The sequence below is a fragment of the Onychomys torridus genome, chromosome 23 (genome assembly GCF_903995425.1).
Source record: "Onychomys torridus chromosome 23, mOncTor1.1, whole genome shotgun sequence".
In the NCBI taxonomy this organism is placed as follows: Eukaryota; Metazoa; Chordata; class Mammalia; order Rodentia; family Cricetidae; genus Onychomys; species Onychomys torridus.
The window spans coordinates 43,318,007-43,335,110 of record NC_050465.1 but is presented as its reverse complement, the minus strand read 5'-3'; the positions used below and the strand labels follow the sequence as shown (position 1 = coordinate 43,335,110).

At 44.7% G+C, this 17,104-nt stretch overlaps 1 protein-coding gene across 1 annotated transcript in view; it reads right to left on the bottom strand.

The window, feature by feature from the left end:
- Positions 1-17,104, bottom strand: part of LOC118573279 (aldehyde oxidase 4) — a 63,021-nt gene that overhangs the window by 17,087 nt on the left and 28,830 nt on the right. Inside the window, exons 12-20 of the mRNA XM_036173546.1 lie at positions 16,831-16,924; positions 15,237-15,346; positions 12,955-13,139; positions 11,020-11,182; positions 5,170-5,262; positions 4,334-4,503; positions 3,901-4,015; positions 2,610-2,732; positions 1,099-1,195 (exon numbers count right to left, since the gene is read on the bottom strand). Coding sequence (XP_036029439.1) covers positions 1,099-1,195; positions 2,610-2,732; positions 3,901-4,015; positions 4,334-4,503; positions 5,170-5,262; positions 11,020-11,182; positions 12,955-13,139; positions 15,237-15,346; positions 16,831-16,924 — 1,150 coding nt within the window. The remainder of the gene's footprint in view (positions 1-1,098; positions 1,196-2,609; positions 2,733-3,900; positions 4,016-4,333; positions 4,504-5,169; positions 5,263-11,019; positions 11,183-12,954; positions 13,140-15,236; positions 15,347-16,830; positions 16,925-17,104) is intronic.

The following is a 17,104-nucleotide window of genomic DNA, read 5'->3' as shown; positions in this document are numbered from 1 at the left end:
ACGGGGATAAAACATTATAACAAAAGCCATTCTTTTAAATGCTAAATGCTAACTAAAAATTAATTCAAAATTCTCTTTCTTGTTAAAAACAGTCTCTCTCCCCCTAGTTCACTTCCAGAGTGCACATGCTGAATCTAACCTACATTTAAACATACATTTTGTTGATGTTTTTCCCCACAGGAGTTTTATTCCCGTGCACATATGGGGTAAGAATGGAGCACTCATAGAAACGAAAACCTCAGGAGGTGGTCAGGCCAGGCTTATTTGCCATTTTAATGAGTGAAAAACAGATGTTTGGAGAAGTCTATAAATACACGGGAAGAGTTCTGAGCGTTTAGGAGTGGTAAAATACAGAGAAAAATATATGGGCAAAACTAACGGCAGAGAAGGTTTATCTTAGTGAGGGTGGCTGTGCTGACGCCTCCCAGGCCTTCTCGCCTGCCATGCTGAGAGTCTAGAGCTATCCTACAGTCTGCCCTCCTGGGAGGAGAGAGGAGAGAGGAGAGAGGACCCCTGGGCAGAGGGAACCTTATGCCCTTCTTTTAGATAGGCAAAGACAATGTAACTTTCTTCTGTGTCTATTTTTTTTCTCAGTTACCTTCAGTTCAAAATAATCCCTGTACTAGCATAGCATATTTTAAATATTTTATTTAGTGGTTATTACCGTGGTTTTGTTTGTGTGTGTGTGTGTGTGTGTGCATGTGGTTCTGGGCACTGGAAGTATTGTATATTTTGATGTGTGTAGTATTCATGCAGCTTTGTACACATGTAAAATTCATCAAGTTCGGAACTTTTTGTCATTTTAAGTTCTGTTTAACAAGAGCCTTATGATAGAGAGTTTCAGTTTTCTCAAGACAGATGAGGAGAGATGGCTCAGAGGTTAAGAGCACTGTTGCTCTTCCAAAGGTCCTGAGTTCAATTCCCAGCAACCACATGGTGGCTCACAGCCATCTGTAATGAGATCTGGCGCCCTCTTCTGGCCTGCAGGGATGTGTGCACCGTATACATAATAAATAAATAAATTTAAAAGAAAAAAAAAGATGAGCATCTGGCTTCAGAAGCTGCCTCTTCTTTATGGCTATTGATGGCAGTACGTACCTTCAATGACTTGATCCACATGCTTGAAGGCATAGTCTACATTTCCTTGTTCAATTTTTCTCTCAGGAGAAAGAAAAGAGTTGAGTTCCAGGGCTTGCTGCAGTGGAAAATCAAACCAAAATAAAATACTTAAAAAAAAAAATTCTAATAAGTCATTTGTCCCCATCCGAATCCACACTTCTGCTCTGTCAGATCTTTTCACACTAAGACTATTGGAGCCTGGCATGGAGTTGAGCTAGCAGAAACTGATTGAGATGTGTTTGCGGTCTTCGGTGATGTGTTGCTAATGGCTCCTGAGAGGAGCTGAGGGTATCACGAGGGTACATAAACACGGCCCCACTTCCAGATCGATGACTGACTGTCTGAGGTGGTTCGTCACTAAGGTGTCAGCACTGGAGATCATATGGTGGAGTCAAGAGGGGTCAAGAAGAGGACAGATAGAGCCTGGAATGTTCTGGAATGGCCTGGAATTGATGGCTTGAATTGGATCCTGAGTCATTTGAAGTCAATGGTACTTCATAAGTGAGGGGCCAAAGTGAGAATGAGGCCAGGTTGGCTGAGATGTGGGTTCTTTATGAGGAAATACTGAGATTGAGGATGGGGCTGGAAAGAGGGAATGAAAAGGGAGGAACGGGCCTAAGGGACAGTTAAAGCGTAATTAAAAGGTAAAGGTGAACTTGACAATGGTTAGCCGGACCAGGCTAATCCAAGGATGCTCAAGGCTGCACCCTATTCATGCCTCCTCCTGTCCATCTCCCTTTCCATGCCTCCAGCATCCGACACACATTACTGAGCATCTGCTATGGGGTTAGCACTTTCACAGATACCAACAATATAAAATAAAATATAACATATCCTTGCCTTCGTTGATAATGACAAAACCAAAATGGCGGCTAACACTACTGGACGCATTCCCCATCACGGGGGCTGTTTTCAACATCGCCTTGGAATCCCATGTTTAAATTTCTCAATAAGTTAGAAATTTAGAAAATTAGGTGTGGGTACCTAAAAGTTTCCTACTGAGATGTGAGAAGTTTAGTTAACTTGCCAAAGTCTCTGCCGCTGTTCAGAGGCTGTGAAAGGTAGACTGACATTCTGAACTCAAGGGGCCTGTCTTCAATGCTTGTGTGTGATCTGGGAGTGGGCAGAGGCAGAGTGCCCGGGGGCTGGTGAGTGCTGTGACTTTCCTGAATCCCACGGCGCTCTAGAGTGCCCCACTTACTGTCCGTGGATAGGAGGTCATTTTTCTGGTGTTGGTTTAGAGGGCACGGGAGAAGTGGGTACAGGGTGCTTCATTTTTGCAGACCCCTGCAGAAGTGCTGCTGAGAAGAGGGTTTAGACAGGATGCCCTGACTTGAGGCGCAGAGAGATTACGGGAGACTACTCCAAACCTACGGTGACACCGGCCAAAGTGTACTTGAAGCATAAATTACTTTATCCCATGATCCTCTGGTTGAGTTCTGCTCAAAGTATGCCTCCCTGGTTACTCCAGAAGATGGGCAGAGTCCTACCTCTATTGTGATAATCGCTGGTTCTATGTCATCATAAGCTATTTTCACTTGTTTAGCTGCTTCTTTTGCATGGGCATAGGTGTCTGCAGCCACGGTGCAAACGATCTGACCCACGCAAATGACCTGCAGAAAAGCCACGTGTCGTGAGTTAGAACAGACTCAGGAACTGGGGGTGGGGCTCAGTTGGAACAGTGCTTGCCTAGTGTGCATGGAGCCGTGGGCTAGCTCTTCAGCACCACATAAACTGGATATGTGGAGCACATGGCTACATAATGAGTTCAAGGCCAGCCTAGGATACATGACATCCTGTCTCAAAACAAAGGCAAAAAATAAAACATAGTTTTCCAAAAGGAATTACTGCTCTTATATTCTTACATTGCCTACTGATGTTTTGGTGACCAAAAGGAAGACGTTTTCCTTCCTTCCTTCCTTCCTTCCTTCCTTCCTTCCTTCCTTCCTTCCCTCCCTCCCTCCTTTCCTTTCCTTTCCCTTCCCTCCCCTCCTCTTCCCTCTCCTCCCCTCCTCTTCCCTCCCCTCCCCTCCTCTTCCCTCCCCTCCCCTCCTCTTCCCTCCCCTCCCCTCCTCTTCCTTTCCTTTCCTTTCCTTTCCTTTCCTTTCCTTTCCTTTCCTTTCCTTTCCTTTCCCTTCCCTTCCCTTCCCTTCCCTCCCCTCCCCTCCCCTCCCCTCCCCTCCCCCCCTCCCTCCCTCCCTCCCTCCCTCCTTCCTTCCTTCCTTCCTTCCTTCCTTCCTTCCCTCCTTCCTTCTTTCCTTTTTTGGAATCAAGATTTCTCTGGTTGGCCTCAAACTCAGGGATCCACCTATCTCTGCCTCCTGAGCACTGGGATGAAAGGCATGTGTCACCACACCTGGCTTAGGAAGACCATTTTCTAGTCATGAAAATCAATTTCAAACAGTGGCTTGAGCGGGACCGATCAAAGTTGAGCATATGCAGAACCTAGTTACTTGAGTTTAATGACTTTCCCCACATCGTCTCTGCCCACGCCGCTCATCGTTCCCATAGCACAGAGCGACCCAGTGATCCTGCCAGTCTCCTTCCTTTTAGTGTCTTATGCTTTCCATGCTTAAGTGACTTTCCCAACAGTTAGAAACCTTCCTTGAGAGGATGTAAGGCTTTCTGTCAGAATCTCAAGGTGAGCCATCTCAGAGGGAGTGCGAGAGTGACTGAGGTCACCCCAGGTTCTAGTGAATGAGGCTGCGGATGTTGTAGCCACAACCACTGATTTTGACATTAGAGCAGGGTGTTATAACAAACCACACACAGATCACACACCTCACTCTGTGCATAGAAAATCTCTCCTCTGTGGTTATTTTCTCCCGGGACATCCTTGGCTGTAATCACATCAACCACACCTGGACATGCCCTGGCTTTCGACACATCGAGCGATCTGGGAGGAGAAACAAGAAGAGGACAACAAGGTTGCAGAGGAAAGCTCACAGTCCAGTACAAATGATTCCTCAGACAGGGAAATCTGGGATGAGCATCATAACTAAATCACAGAGTAATAGTCTATGCTGAAAAATATTGGCAGGTGTTCTAACTTTAGGCCATAGGTTCACTTACAACCATGCTTTAAAAATGGCCGATTCTCACCCAGAAGAAATGATTATCCTAAGTTTACTTAAATATGTAATAAGCTCTCAATTTGAATGTGAAACGGTGGGCGCATGTCAGTAGCAAATGGCATCACTGTGCATTTCCTTACGTGATCTTTGCATGGGCCCTGGTACTGGTGACTACGGCAAGGAAGAGTTCTTGGTCAACGGGAGGCATGTCATCAACAAATATAGCTTCCCCTGTGGTGTGTTTAATGGCTGACTGGTGCATGACTGGGTGTCCAACTGGGTCTTGTTGGGGTTGGTTGGGATCCACACACTGTTAGGAAACAAGGCAAGATATTGGACACCAGACTTGACCATTGGTTCTGCTGTGTTTGGCTTACTTACAATCCAGAATAACTAGAGGTGACTGGATACCCAAGTCAGCAAATGAAGGATAGTAAATATGTCTCAAGTATACGGTAAGGGGTATATTCTGGTTGCAATAATCTTTGGCAAAGAAGACATCATTCATGCCCTCAGGATTCTTCAGTCCAACTAAGGAATTAGAACACATACAAATACACATCAAACTAATATGTTCTGCTTCAGCTTGCAATAAAACATAATTTGCACACTTGATAAAGGGTAATGAAAATAGCCAAGTTCCTGGGAGATTTGGGGTGATTGTAGTAAAGCAAGGAAGGGCTTGGGACGGCATTTAATGTTGAGTAAGAATTTAAAGGAAAGTCAGAGATCCATACAGTGAAGGATAAATTTTAAGTTACAAGCCTGAAAAAAGTAGAGAAGGAAGATTCAGACTAATTCCTCAAGCAGCCTTGAGGAAACTGTGCAAACTGTATACCTTTGACCACATGTGACATTGGCTGGCTTTTAAGACTATATATTTACTCATTAGGAAGTTATTGGAAAGAGAGACACATGTATGAAATGCATGTCTTGTCCAAATGCATAGATTAAAAAACCCAAAGCCCTTACCCACCTGGAACATCTGGATTCCTTGGGGTGTTTCTATGGGGAAGTCATCTAGAGCACTCACGAACTTTCCTGGGATGTCAGGAAACTTCTGGGGATCCTGAAAAACATCACTTGGCATTTACTTTTATAACCTGAGCTCCTGACTTGAGAAACAAGTGGAAAGACAGAAGAATCTTGGCTCACGAGGCGGTTCAGCAGGTAAAGGTGTTTGCCATTAAACCTGATAATGTGATTTTGATCCCTGGATCCCTACAAGATGGAAAGACACTACCGAAAGCCGTCCTCTGACCTACACACACACACACACACACACACACACACACACACACACACACGCATGCACGCACACACAAATAAACAATAGAATTTTCCAATCTGATGCTTAAGATCTTAGCTCGGCTAAGATAGCCCAGAACTTCAAGCTCCCTGAGCAAGCAGAGGAACTACTGTGCCCATTCAGGCAAACAGAGAAGAAAAGGCTAGCTTTGTTAAGCATTCACAAAGTCTCCGTTTGAGTGACTGAAGGAAGTATGTCTCGATGTTAGCAAAGAAAACAGAATTAAACTAAATATGTGACAATAGGGGCATCATGGTAAATTGGGATACAAAATTCTGCAATTATGAGAAATGATTTTGAAGGAGTATATTTCTGGAAAAACAGTTCGGGGATGCTGCTATCCATGGAAGAAGACTCCACCTCCCACAGGCATAGGCTACAGATACCCCAGGGGAGCCAGCAATCTTTGGATATTCATTCTCCGTCCTTCCCTCCAGACCTAGTCCTCCAGCCTCATCCCCAGTTCTGTGGCAGACCTTCTGGTATGGCCTCTCCTCCCTCTCTGCCTCCATCCCCAGGGGACTTAGCATATCCTGGTGGCACACCTTGCTTTAGTCCCCACTACAGACCCCCTTAGCCACTCCTTTTTAGCCCATCTACATCCCTAAGTGTCAGCCCCTGATACCTAGAAACACATTTAACGAGAATGCCCAGTGGCCACCCCTGGCAAGATCCCAGAAGAATTTCCTACCAGACAACATACAGCCACCACACTCCCCTAAGAACCTGAGAGGGAAACAGAAACCAAGGAACAAAATACCCATCCATCAAAAACAATCCAGAAATCAGCACCTAGAACCACAATCTTCCCAAACCCAGATGTCCAGACACCAGTATAAAAACACAATCAGTAACAGCCAGGACAGTGTCTTCACTAGAGCCCAGAACCCCAACACAGTAGACTCTAAGAACTGCAATATAGCCAAACACAAGACATGGACTTCAAATTAGTCTTTAGAAATATGTTAGAGGTCCTTCAGGAGGAAATGATTAAATCCCTTAAAGAAATCTCTGGAAACATTAAGAGTGGGATGAGATGAAAACCAAGCCAAACAACAAACAAACAAATCAGCTCAAGACTTGCAAGTGGAAATAGAATCAATAGAGAAAACCCAAACAGAGGGAAATTGTGGGACATACATGGGCTACAAAGATGGTGCTGAGAGGAAGTTAGCCCAAGTTATTTATGCTGAGATTAGATACAAGAATCAGGAGATGATGTCAGTGCATAAACAGCTCGTAGACAAAGAAATGAGTATAAAATGATTGGTTGGTTCCTTCCACCCCCTCCTAGGGTTCTGAGGTTTTCTGCTATAAAAGAGGCTTACTGCCTAACAATAAACAAGTTCTTGCTTGACTTGACTCCCCGCCGCCGCCGCCGCCGCCGCCGCCGCTGCTGCGTCTGTCTGATTGTCTGCGGGGTGAGAGGAAGGCTGGGAAGGGGGCTTTACCTTTCCTCTTCTAGCACTCAGGGGAATTGGGAGGCAGAGACAGGTAGGTAGGATACAAATGAACACACAAAAAACCAGTACAGTAGCCCTCCCATATACAAATGAGAAACAGACTGAGAGATAAATCAGAGAAACACCTTTCTCAACCACTTCAAAAATATAAAATATCTTGGGGGTAACTCTAATGAAGCCAGTGGAAGAATTGTATGATAAAACTTTAAGACATCGAAGACAGACATTCAAGAATATATCTGAAGACGGAAAGATCTTCCATGCTCATGGATCAGCAGGATTAACAGAGAAAAACGGTCATCCTACCAAGAGCAATTTACAGATTCAATACAACCCCCATCAACATTCCAATGTAATTCTTCACGGAACTTGAAAGAACAATTTCTTCAGCTTTATATAGAAACACAAAAAGCCCAGGCTCGCTAAAATGCTGAATGATAAAAGAAGTATCACCATCCCCACCCTCACACTGTACTACAGAGCCCCAACTGGAAATCTCTCATCACCACATGAAGCTTCCAGCACCAGAATTAGGTTACATGTAACCCAGGCTTTTGTCAAGGCTATTGGTTGTTCTCCACAAGCTGGAAGTAAAGGCCTTTTTGCCAAAGATAATACCTACCTAACTCACTGACATGGAGAAGTCCAGCGGGTGCCTACCTAGAGCCTTCACCCCATGGACATTCACAGTACTGGAAGGAACTCTGCACATTCCCAAAGGAGAAAGGTAAACACCAACCTACCTACAAATCCTCGGATCTCCAACAGTGATCTGCCTGCAAGGTATGCTGGTTCAATAATGGCGCAAACCTTGTGGGACTAACCGACCAATATTTGATTCGAATTAAGGCACACTCCATGGGATGGAACCCATACCCACGAACCTGAGACTAGACAGGACAGGGACTTAGGAAAAAAACAAATATTGCTGTTCTGCTAAAGGAACATAAAAATGCAATGACTCCTGATGAAACCCTGCTACACTCATAGACCAGTGCCCTGCTCAGCCATCAGAGAGGCTTCCTCTTACAGTAGATGGGAACAGAGGCAGAGATCCACAGCCAGACAATATTCAGAGAGCGAGAGACCTTGGGATACTCAGTCCTAAAAGGGATGTCTCCATCAAATCCCTCCCTTCAGAGCTCAGAGAACTCTGCAGAAGAGGAGGCAGGAAGAGTGGAAGAGCCAGGTGTGTGTGTGTGTGTGTGTGTGTGTGTGTGTGTGTATGTGTGTGTGTCTGTGTGTCTGTGTGTGTATGTGTCTGTGTATGTGTCTGTGTGTGTGTGTGTGTGTGTGTGTGTGTGTGTGTGTGTGTGTGTGTGTGTGTGTGTTTGGGGTGAAGGGCATCAAGGAATCAAGGCCTTCTAGACACAATAGTGCTGGTACACATATGAACCCACAAAGACTGAGGCAGTATGCACAGGGCCTGCACAGATCTACACCAGGCGGGGTCTTAGAGTAGAAAGAAGTAGACACATGCCTCCATCCCTAAGCCAGAAGTCATCTACAGCTGACAGCCACTTCCCACTGAAAAGTTAGTCTTTTCAAAAGGAGTCTCACTGGGGAAACAAACACATTCTAAGGTTAGGCCCCATGCCCAGCAGTAGATGGCCAACACAAAGCAAAGTCAATGCTTTGGAGGTTCTTTGTTTCAAAATGTTGGGGCAGTTTTTTGAGACAGAGTTTCTATGTGTAGCCCTGGCTGTCCTGGGTCTTGCTATGTAGACCATACTGGCCTTGAACTCACAGAGATCTACCTGCCTCTACCTCCTGAGTGCTGGGATTAAAAGTGTGCGCCACCACACCTTTTTTTTTTTTTTTTTAATCTTACAGATTTTTTTTGTGTGTATTTTGTAGCTTTTTTTTTATTTAATTTTTTTCACTCTACATATCAACCCTTGTTCCCCCCCCCCCCACCTCCCCTGATCCCATCCCCATCCCCTCCTCATAGGCCTTCCTTGGGGAGTCAACACAGGCTGGTATACCAAGTTGAGGCAAGAACAAGCCCTTCCCTCCTGCATCATGGATGAGTAATGCATTGAACCTTAGGGAATGGGGTCTACAAAGCCAGTTCGTATACCTGGGATAAGTCCTGGTCCCATCAAGCCATGCAACTGTCACCCACATTCAGAGGGCCTAGTGTGGTCCCATGCAGGCTCCCCAGCTGCCAGTCCAGAGTCAGTGAGCTCCCCCTTTGTGTATATACTATGGCTTCCAGTTCGGGGTTTTACGGGATTCCTGTGTGTGGGAACATATGTGTCTTCACAGCTATATGTGTTTCTTTTTTCCGCTTCGGCTCTTTTTCTTGTTTGGTTGTTTTCTCATATTCTGATTTGCTTTCAATTTATTGTATTTTATTTTAATATAGTTCTTTAGTTGCCTGTTTGTTTTCTAACTGGAGACAGAAAGGGTGTGGATCTAGATAGGAGAGGTGGGGAGGGATTGGAAAGAGTAGGGAGAGGGGAATATAATCAGAAAATATTGTATAAAAAAATCTGTTTTCAGTAAAAGAAAAAAGATGTCCTTTTTCTACACTGACAAGTGTCACACCTGCCAAGACACTGTGATAAAGAAGAATATTTTAAAACATGAATAAAAAAGAACAGTTTAGGGAATGTAAGTGAAAAAGATGGGTTATGAACATGTATGCACGGTATGTTTTCAACTTTGCAAAAATTATTAAAATATATAAAAATGTAAAATATGCTCATGTAAATATAAGTGAATAATTGCATATATCAAAAAATGTTAATGATAGGGTAAGCTTATTATAGTATGGTTTACTTTTGAAATTTTGTTTCTATAATGATAGCATTCATATGCAATACATAAGAGAATATAGTGGCTAGGACTTTAGTGCAGTGATGGTGTGCTTGACCAACATAGTCGAGGCCCTGGGTTATGTAATAATATGTAATATATGAAAGAGAAAGATTTAGCTGATTATATACTATATATATGCTGAATGAGTTCAGCAGTACATAAGAGAATACATAAGGCTATGTCATAGAATACAAGGATGATGCTGCGGATAGAAAATGTTAACAGAAAGGATTGGCTGAACCAACAGAGCAAAGCTCTCAGCCATAAAAGAAACACGGAGGTGGTCACTTGTCTGCCATAAAAGAAACACGGAGGTGGTCACTTGTCAGCCATAAAAGAAACACGGAGGTGGTCACTTGTCTGCCGACACTTATCCAAGGGACGTCCACAGGTGTCCATGGACATTGTTTTAAAGTAAGCTGGGTCATAATAAGTAAGGCAGGTGAACAAGTCTACCGCTGAACCACCTTTGCAGAAGAGTCTAAAAACACAGAATGAATTAGGTAATAGGAAGTCCGTCCATGGACATGCCAAGTAACCGTTACATCACAGTATTGTTAAAAAAATATTTAGTAACATTGAAAAAAAGTGAAATAACCAAACTATCCTAAGCAGTTACACACACACACACACACACACACACACACACACACACACACACACACCTATAAGGAAAGGTTTAGAAGGACACACACTAAAATATTTGTAGAGATTAAAGATGGGTGATAGTATTGCATATAATTTTCCCAATTTGGGTCTGTTAAGTATTAAAATATAATTTTTCTTACTTCAACAAGAACCTTTTTTGTTTGTTTTTGTTTTTTCGAGACAGGGTTTCTCTGTGTAGCTTTGCGCCTTTCCTGAACTCACTCTGTAGCCCAGGCTAGCCTTGAACTCACAGATACCCTCCTGCCTCTGCCTCCCGAGTGCTGGGATTAAAGGCGTGCGCCACCACCGCCTGGCAAGAACATTTTTTAAAAGAACATCTTTTTTAAAGAGGAAAAGATGCGATTTGCTTACTGATGGTTTTTCCTCGTTGTTGGTCACTCTCTTACGGCACATTAGCGTTTATCCCGATAGCATGGCTGCTCCCTTCTGAGACCCGGACTGAGGGAGAAGGACCCAGGAGCCGCAGGGCCCCACCCCAGGCCCATCATGGTATCATTCTCAGCAGCAGCGCATGCTCCTTGTGCACAGCCCCAGGCGCCCTGGGCCCAGAGAAGCCCTTTACCATTTTGTTCAGCCATCGCCGCACTTTGAGGAAGAATTTGAAGAACAAGCTGACCATGAGGGTCCGTCGGTATTCCACCATGCCGCCCTCAGCCTCTGGTGGGATGCGGATCTCCTCCAGAACCCACTGGCAGGCGTCACTCAGCATCTGCTCGTCCCATTGCCTGCCAGGACACAAGGCAAGGACGATCCTGAGGCTCGCGCGCTCTCCATGGATGAAGTCACCAGGGCTGGACCAGTTGCTGGCAGTGCAGCCTCCCAGGGAGCAAAGCTGTGGGTCCTCTGTCTTTTGCAAAGGCCCCTCCACTTTCCACTGGGAACTGAAGCAGTAAGCGCACCTTGCCAGTGCCATGCTCTTGGACTTCAGTCCCAGACCAATGGTTCTCAACCTGTGGGTCACGACCCGAGTATAGTCCAACGACCCTTTCACAGGGGCCACTGAAGACCATGGGAGGACGCAGATATTGACATTATGATATGACACAACAGCAGCAAAACTACAGTTATGAAGTAGCAAAGAAAATAATGCTATGGTTGGGGGTCACCTCAACATGAAGAACTGTATTAAAAGGTCTCAGCATTAGGAAGGTTGAGAACCACTGCCTGAGACCCGGAGGCCAAAATAAAACCCTTCTCTTGATAAGTTACTCAGTCTCTGGAACTTTTTTAGAGTAACAGAGTGTTGCAGCTAGCAGGCAGACACCAAACTACTAGGGCAAGGAAAAATGGGGTGCAGCTCTGGCTGTCTTTCAAGTCCAAACAAAATGCCCTTAAGATAGGCCACTTAACTTTCTTTCCTTCCTTTCCTCTCCTCTTCTTGTCCCCTCCCTTCCCCTCTCTTCCCCTTCCCTGCCCTCCCCTCCCCTCCCCTCCCCCTTCCCCTCCCTTCCCTTTCTTCCTTCCGATTTTTTGAGGTAAGATCTTTTGCAGCCAAGACTGACTGACTCCAGAGTGCCATTTCCTGCCCTGCCTCCTGAATGCTCCTCCACACCAGGTCCCTTAGCTTTCTTCAGCATCTGATCTAAAAGCTGTCAAGTGTTTCTTTCCAAGTCTTCCTTTCTTCTTTTTTAAACTTCATGAGCCGATAGTATGGATTTGTTTAGCTTAAAAAAAAAAAAAAAAAAGATCGATCCTGCTAAAATCCCAGGTTTCTGAAATCTGGAGTCTGCTGTATGTCTCTGCACTGGAGCCTGGCACACAAACAGAGAACCACAGAGAAGGACTGACTATCTCACAAGCGGCCAGTTTCCATGGTCGTCTTGGAAGTGAGGGTTTCATTGACTATCTGAGGAAAACCATGTTAAATTGCATAAATGGGTGAGTAAAAACGATTGCAAAAATACTAATTGGAAAAAATTTAAAACAAAAGCAACCAAAAAACCTTCCTAGACGCTAGCCTTGAGGAGCGTGCCAGGAACGTGCTCTTTGGCCTTTTAAAGGCTCCATCTTCTTGATGCAGATAATCACACTTTTTTATCTTCAGGGTCCAGTATTGGAGATGTTTGCTTATTTTATAGGCTAATTACTTAAAAATAATATCTACTCAAGCTCTGTAATTTCTGCAATAATGCTACAAAAATTTGCAATAATAGAAGAATATGTACTTTGAAGGAGTGGGCTTTTGAGTGGTTTTCTTAAGATTTTCTTCAGAGTTTAAATTTTCCAGATGAACATATATTATATATTATCTTTACATAAAATGTTATTTCATACAAATATAAAATATTTATATAACTATTTTTATAAAATATGAAGTATTTAAATAAAAAGATATATATTTATAAAATCTCAAAAAGATTTATAAAAAACTATTTATATAAAAATAAAAATACATATGTTTACAAAACATTAGCAAGATTTCTACAAGTATAATTTTAAAGAAAACTATACATCCAGAAAGGTCTGTGCATGGTGTCCCCGGTGGGCTGTGACTTACCTCCCAATGAGCTGCTTGCAGGTTTGCTTTGCAGAGACCACAGTGGGGGCAACACTTCCGAAGAACATCTGAAGACCCTTGATTGTGTCTGTACCTTCTTCAAACTCCACACTCATACCAGCATTGACAATGGCAAAGGCATTTTCCTGACGCTGGGCCAGACGGAGCCCTGCCACAAATTGCCACTAGCGATAGAAAAATACTCAGAACGGTTAGTGTATGCCACACAGCAACTACTCTGATAACTTGTGGTGTGTGTGTGGTGTGTGTGTGTGTAGGTGTTGTATGAATGTGCACAAGTATGTGAAGGTGGGGGCCAGAGGTCAACATCAAAAGTCTTTTTCAGGTTTCTCCATCTTACTTTTTTGGAGACAGGCTCTCCCACTGACCCTGGGGCTCACCAGTTGGCCAGGATATCTGCCCAGTGAGCTTCCAGGACCTGCCTTGTCTCTGTGTGCCACCGTCCAACCCCACAGATCTGGGGTCACAGACACAGACATATACCATCATATCTGCAATTTTTTTAAAAATGTAGGTGTTGGGACTTAAACTTAATTCTCACGCTTGCCATCACAGACACTCATTACCCACTGAGTCATGTCCCCTGCCCTTTCGATGAGTATTTGCAATAAAGATCCAGCAAATGGTGGACCACACAGTTACTGATGGTAGTTCCCGTGAGTATCGTCCTGTGTGTTTCATTTGCAGCAATGTTTAATCCTTAACAGCTCTGCTCATTTCTAATTCTGAGGACGCACGTTCAAGTCACTTGTACAAGGTCACAAGTGGCTGGCCTGGGGTTCAGATTCTGCTTAAGCGTCAGGCTCTCAGCTTTTCATGGCATTACCCAAGGCCACTAGGAAGTGACTCATGTGTTTGGGTCTTATTTGCTCTAAGAAGGTATCGGGGTGGGTCAGACAGTGTGTTTGAGGCTGCCAAGTGAGTCGAGGGCCAGAGAGGGAGACGATATACCTCAGATCAGCTGCCACAGCATTATTTGTTTCTGCCTCAATTTGCTTTCTGTAGAAGTTTCTTTTGAATCCAATCCCTTTGTTAAAGGAGAAAGCCAAAGTTGCATGCAGGTCTACACCTGCGACTCTAGGTAGACTCTCACTAGTGACTCGGAACACTAGCCCTGGTGTGGAGACACCTCTTCATGTGGGAGGTGTCTTGAGGCTGCAGGGAAAGTTAGTCGTACCAGGGGAGCCTGGCCAGCATAAAGCGTGTTTGTACGGAAAGCTCTGGAAGAGGTATTGGGGACACATGAATCGTCTGTGCCATGCTGTTAGGTGGGGACCCTCTGTCCCTTCCTACTGTCTCCACATTCGACTGTCTCCTTCCTGATCCTTCAACCCTTAGACCTCTCACAGGCCGTCTATGGCATCTTTGTGCTGGATCCCCTCTTTCGTATAAAAATCATCCTGCTTTAAGCATTCAAAGGTGACCATTTGCTAAGACAGCTGCACATTCCCTGGTCCTCATCTGCTCCGTGCTAGGCTCTCACTCTGATGCTCTGGCTGGTCTGGTGGTTCGCCAACCCCCTTCTTAGTCCCTTTGCCTGGAAGTGTACCCTCCTCCCCACAGATCTGGAGCCTACTACAGGCCATGTGGGATCCCTGCTGTTGTTTCCTGTCACGTGTCCGTCTGTCCATTCATCCATCCGTCTGTCGTCATCATCATTGTCTACCAGCTCCCCCCCCCACACCCTCCTCCCCCAGCTCCCTTACACCGACTTCCAGCCCAAAGCTCCTCTGGTTCTTTGTCCATTCATTTCCCACCCTTGATTGAGTTTTGTTTCCTAGTTCAAGCCTTTCCAACTAGGCTTAGGGAGCTTGAAGGAAGGAACCCTAGACCTTTTAAACTCTTGGTACTGTCTTCCAGGCTCAGCACTGTGTTGCAGAGTAGCAGGAACTTAGTACATAAATCATTTCATGTAAACTACCTTGTGCATATCTGCGATTGGCAAATAACTTCATAATACATTTTCAGTTCATTAGAAACTCCTGTAGCCGATACTATAAATTTACATACTCCTGGCTAAGATGCATCTTCATCTATAACCAAGATTTCCACTCATAAGAAGCTTCCATTTTTTGCAAGGCCAGTGTCCCTTTAGGCACCCCCCCCCGAAAAGTCATAATGTGGCCCTTCTGTAGATGCAACTGAAATGGTCACCTGGGACTCGATCCCTCACCGGGAGTGGCTCCAGCCTCTCTCAGAAGCAGTCATCAGCCCCAGAGAGGCCCATTCTGTGTGGGTGCACAAGGCAAGAGGAAGCTCACCTGGGTAGTGTAAGGGATGGAAACAGACACCACCACCTCCCCTGGCTTCAAGTTGGCCTCAGGCAACTCCTCAAGGAAAGGGCCGTTTAAAGAAATCTGCCGTTTTCCTTCTGATAGAGAAAATGATCCAGATTAAGACACATTTCTCAAACAGAGGACTACACAGTAAGCACCTGTAATGTCTGGCAGAATGAACTGGTGTGGCTGGGAGCCAGAGTCAGGGACTGAGATCTAGCCCTGAGCCTGGGCTGCCTTAGGCCAAGTTATGGAAACTTTGGGGTCCAGACTTCAGAAGGACAGGGTTGAACCAGATGAACTCACCAACACTGGTCTTAACGATCTTTAAAGTTATCCGGGAAACAACCTGCTACAATGTATAACATTTCACAAATGAGAAAAGAAAGATCCAGGGAAGTTAAATTACTTTTCCAAACTGGCACAGTGGAGTGTGTGCGTGTGTGTGTGTGTGTGTGTGTGTGTGTGTGTGTGTGTGTGTGTGTTCTTTTTTGTGTGCTTCTTTTTTCGTGTGTGTTCACGTGGGTGTGGTTGCACATGTCTGTGTGAGTATGCTTGTACACGAGGGTGTTGGCCAGATATCAACCTTGGATGCTGTCCTTCGGGTTCTGTCTACCTTTGACTTCTTTGGAAACAGGGTCTCTGTCTCTTGGCCTTGAATGTGACAGTTAGGGAGGCTGGCTGCCCAGGGATCTGCTTGCTCTTCCTCTCCAGCCTCTGGGATTACAAGAAGCCACCCCCAACACCCTCCCGCACACCCCGGGGGGGGGGGGAATTGAACTCATGATGCTCATGCAGCAAGCACTTTACTATTGAGCTTCCTTTTCAGCCCCATTTTCTTTTCCTTGATGAAAATGATAAGCATGTGCACTTTTTCTGAGATGCTTACACTCATTTGAATCAGTCTTAAAACTATAATTTAAGGGAAGATATTTCTACATTAGTAAGTAGCACTGTGAATAGCATCAACTTGCTTTTATTCCCCTACGTTTAGATTATTTTTTCTTCCACAAAGCTCATATGTGAATAAAAAGAGAAGTAGTGGGTAGTATATAAAAACAACTGCCTTCTTTTTAGGACTAGGGGACAAAATATGTCATAAACTTTAAAGCCACCAAGAAACCTCTTCCTCTTTTCTCTATCTTTTTCATTTATAGATTTATCAATTGCATGTGCATGTGCTACAGCACTCCTGTGGAGGTCAGAGAGCAACCTACAGGGCTCTGGTTTTCTCCTTCGACCACGTGGGTCCCAGAGATCACACTCAGGTGGCCAGGTTTGGCCGCAAGTGCCTAGCCCACGGAGCTTTTACACCAGCCCCGATCCTTCCCTTGAATTTCTTTGATATTATAACTTGGGCCAAGTGTTTAAGAAAACTGTCAGAGACATTAATCCAGTTTCTAAGTACAATGTAGCTGGGAGACAGAGAGGCAACCACAGCTTCTGCCTCAGGTGTGAGGAGATGTTTGAGGTTCAGGGGGCCAAGTAAGATGTTCTCGAGTCCCTATTTCATAATCTGCAGCCGGATCTATGTAATAATGGTAGTATAAAATCAAATTCCCAAAGCTTGTCCTCTTACCTTTAGACATCACATTGATGGTAGCATTTCCTGCTGCTAAAATGGGGTTGAGGTCAGAAAAGTTAGGCCGGCTCACCGTGTGCCCTCCTACCGTCTGGTAAAAAGAGGGCATCGAAAGAAGCTTCATTCAGTTATTTGACAAGTAAGAAATCGTGTACACAGAGATATTGTATAAGTTTTTAATTTCCCCATTTGCTCTGCAGAAAGATCTGGAAACATTTGGAAGAAGCTAAACAATCCAGACACCAGGCTGTGCTCAACTCTCACTTCTGAC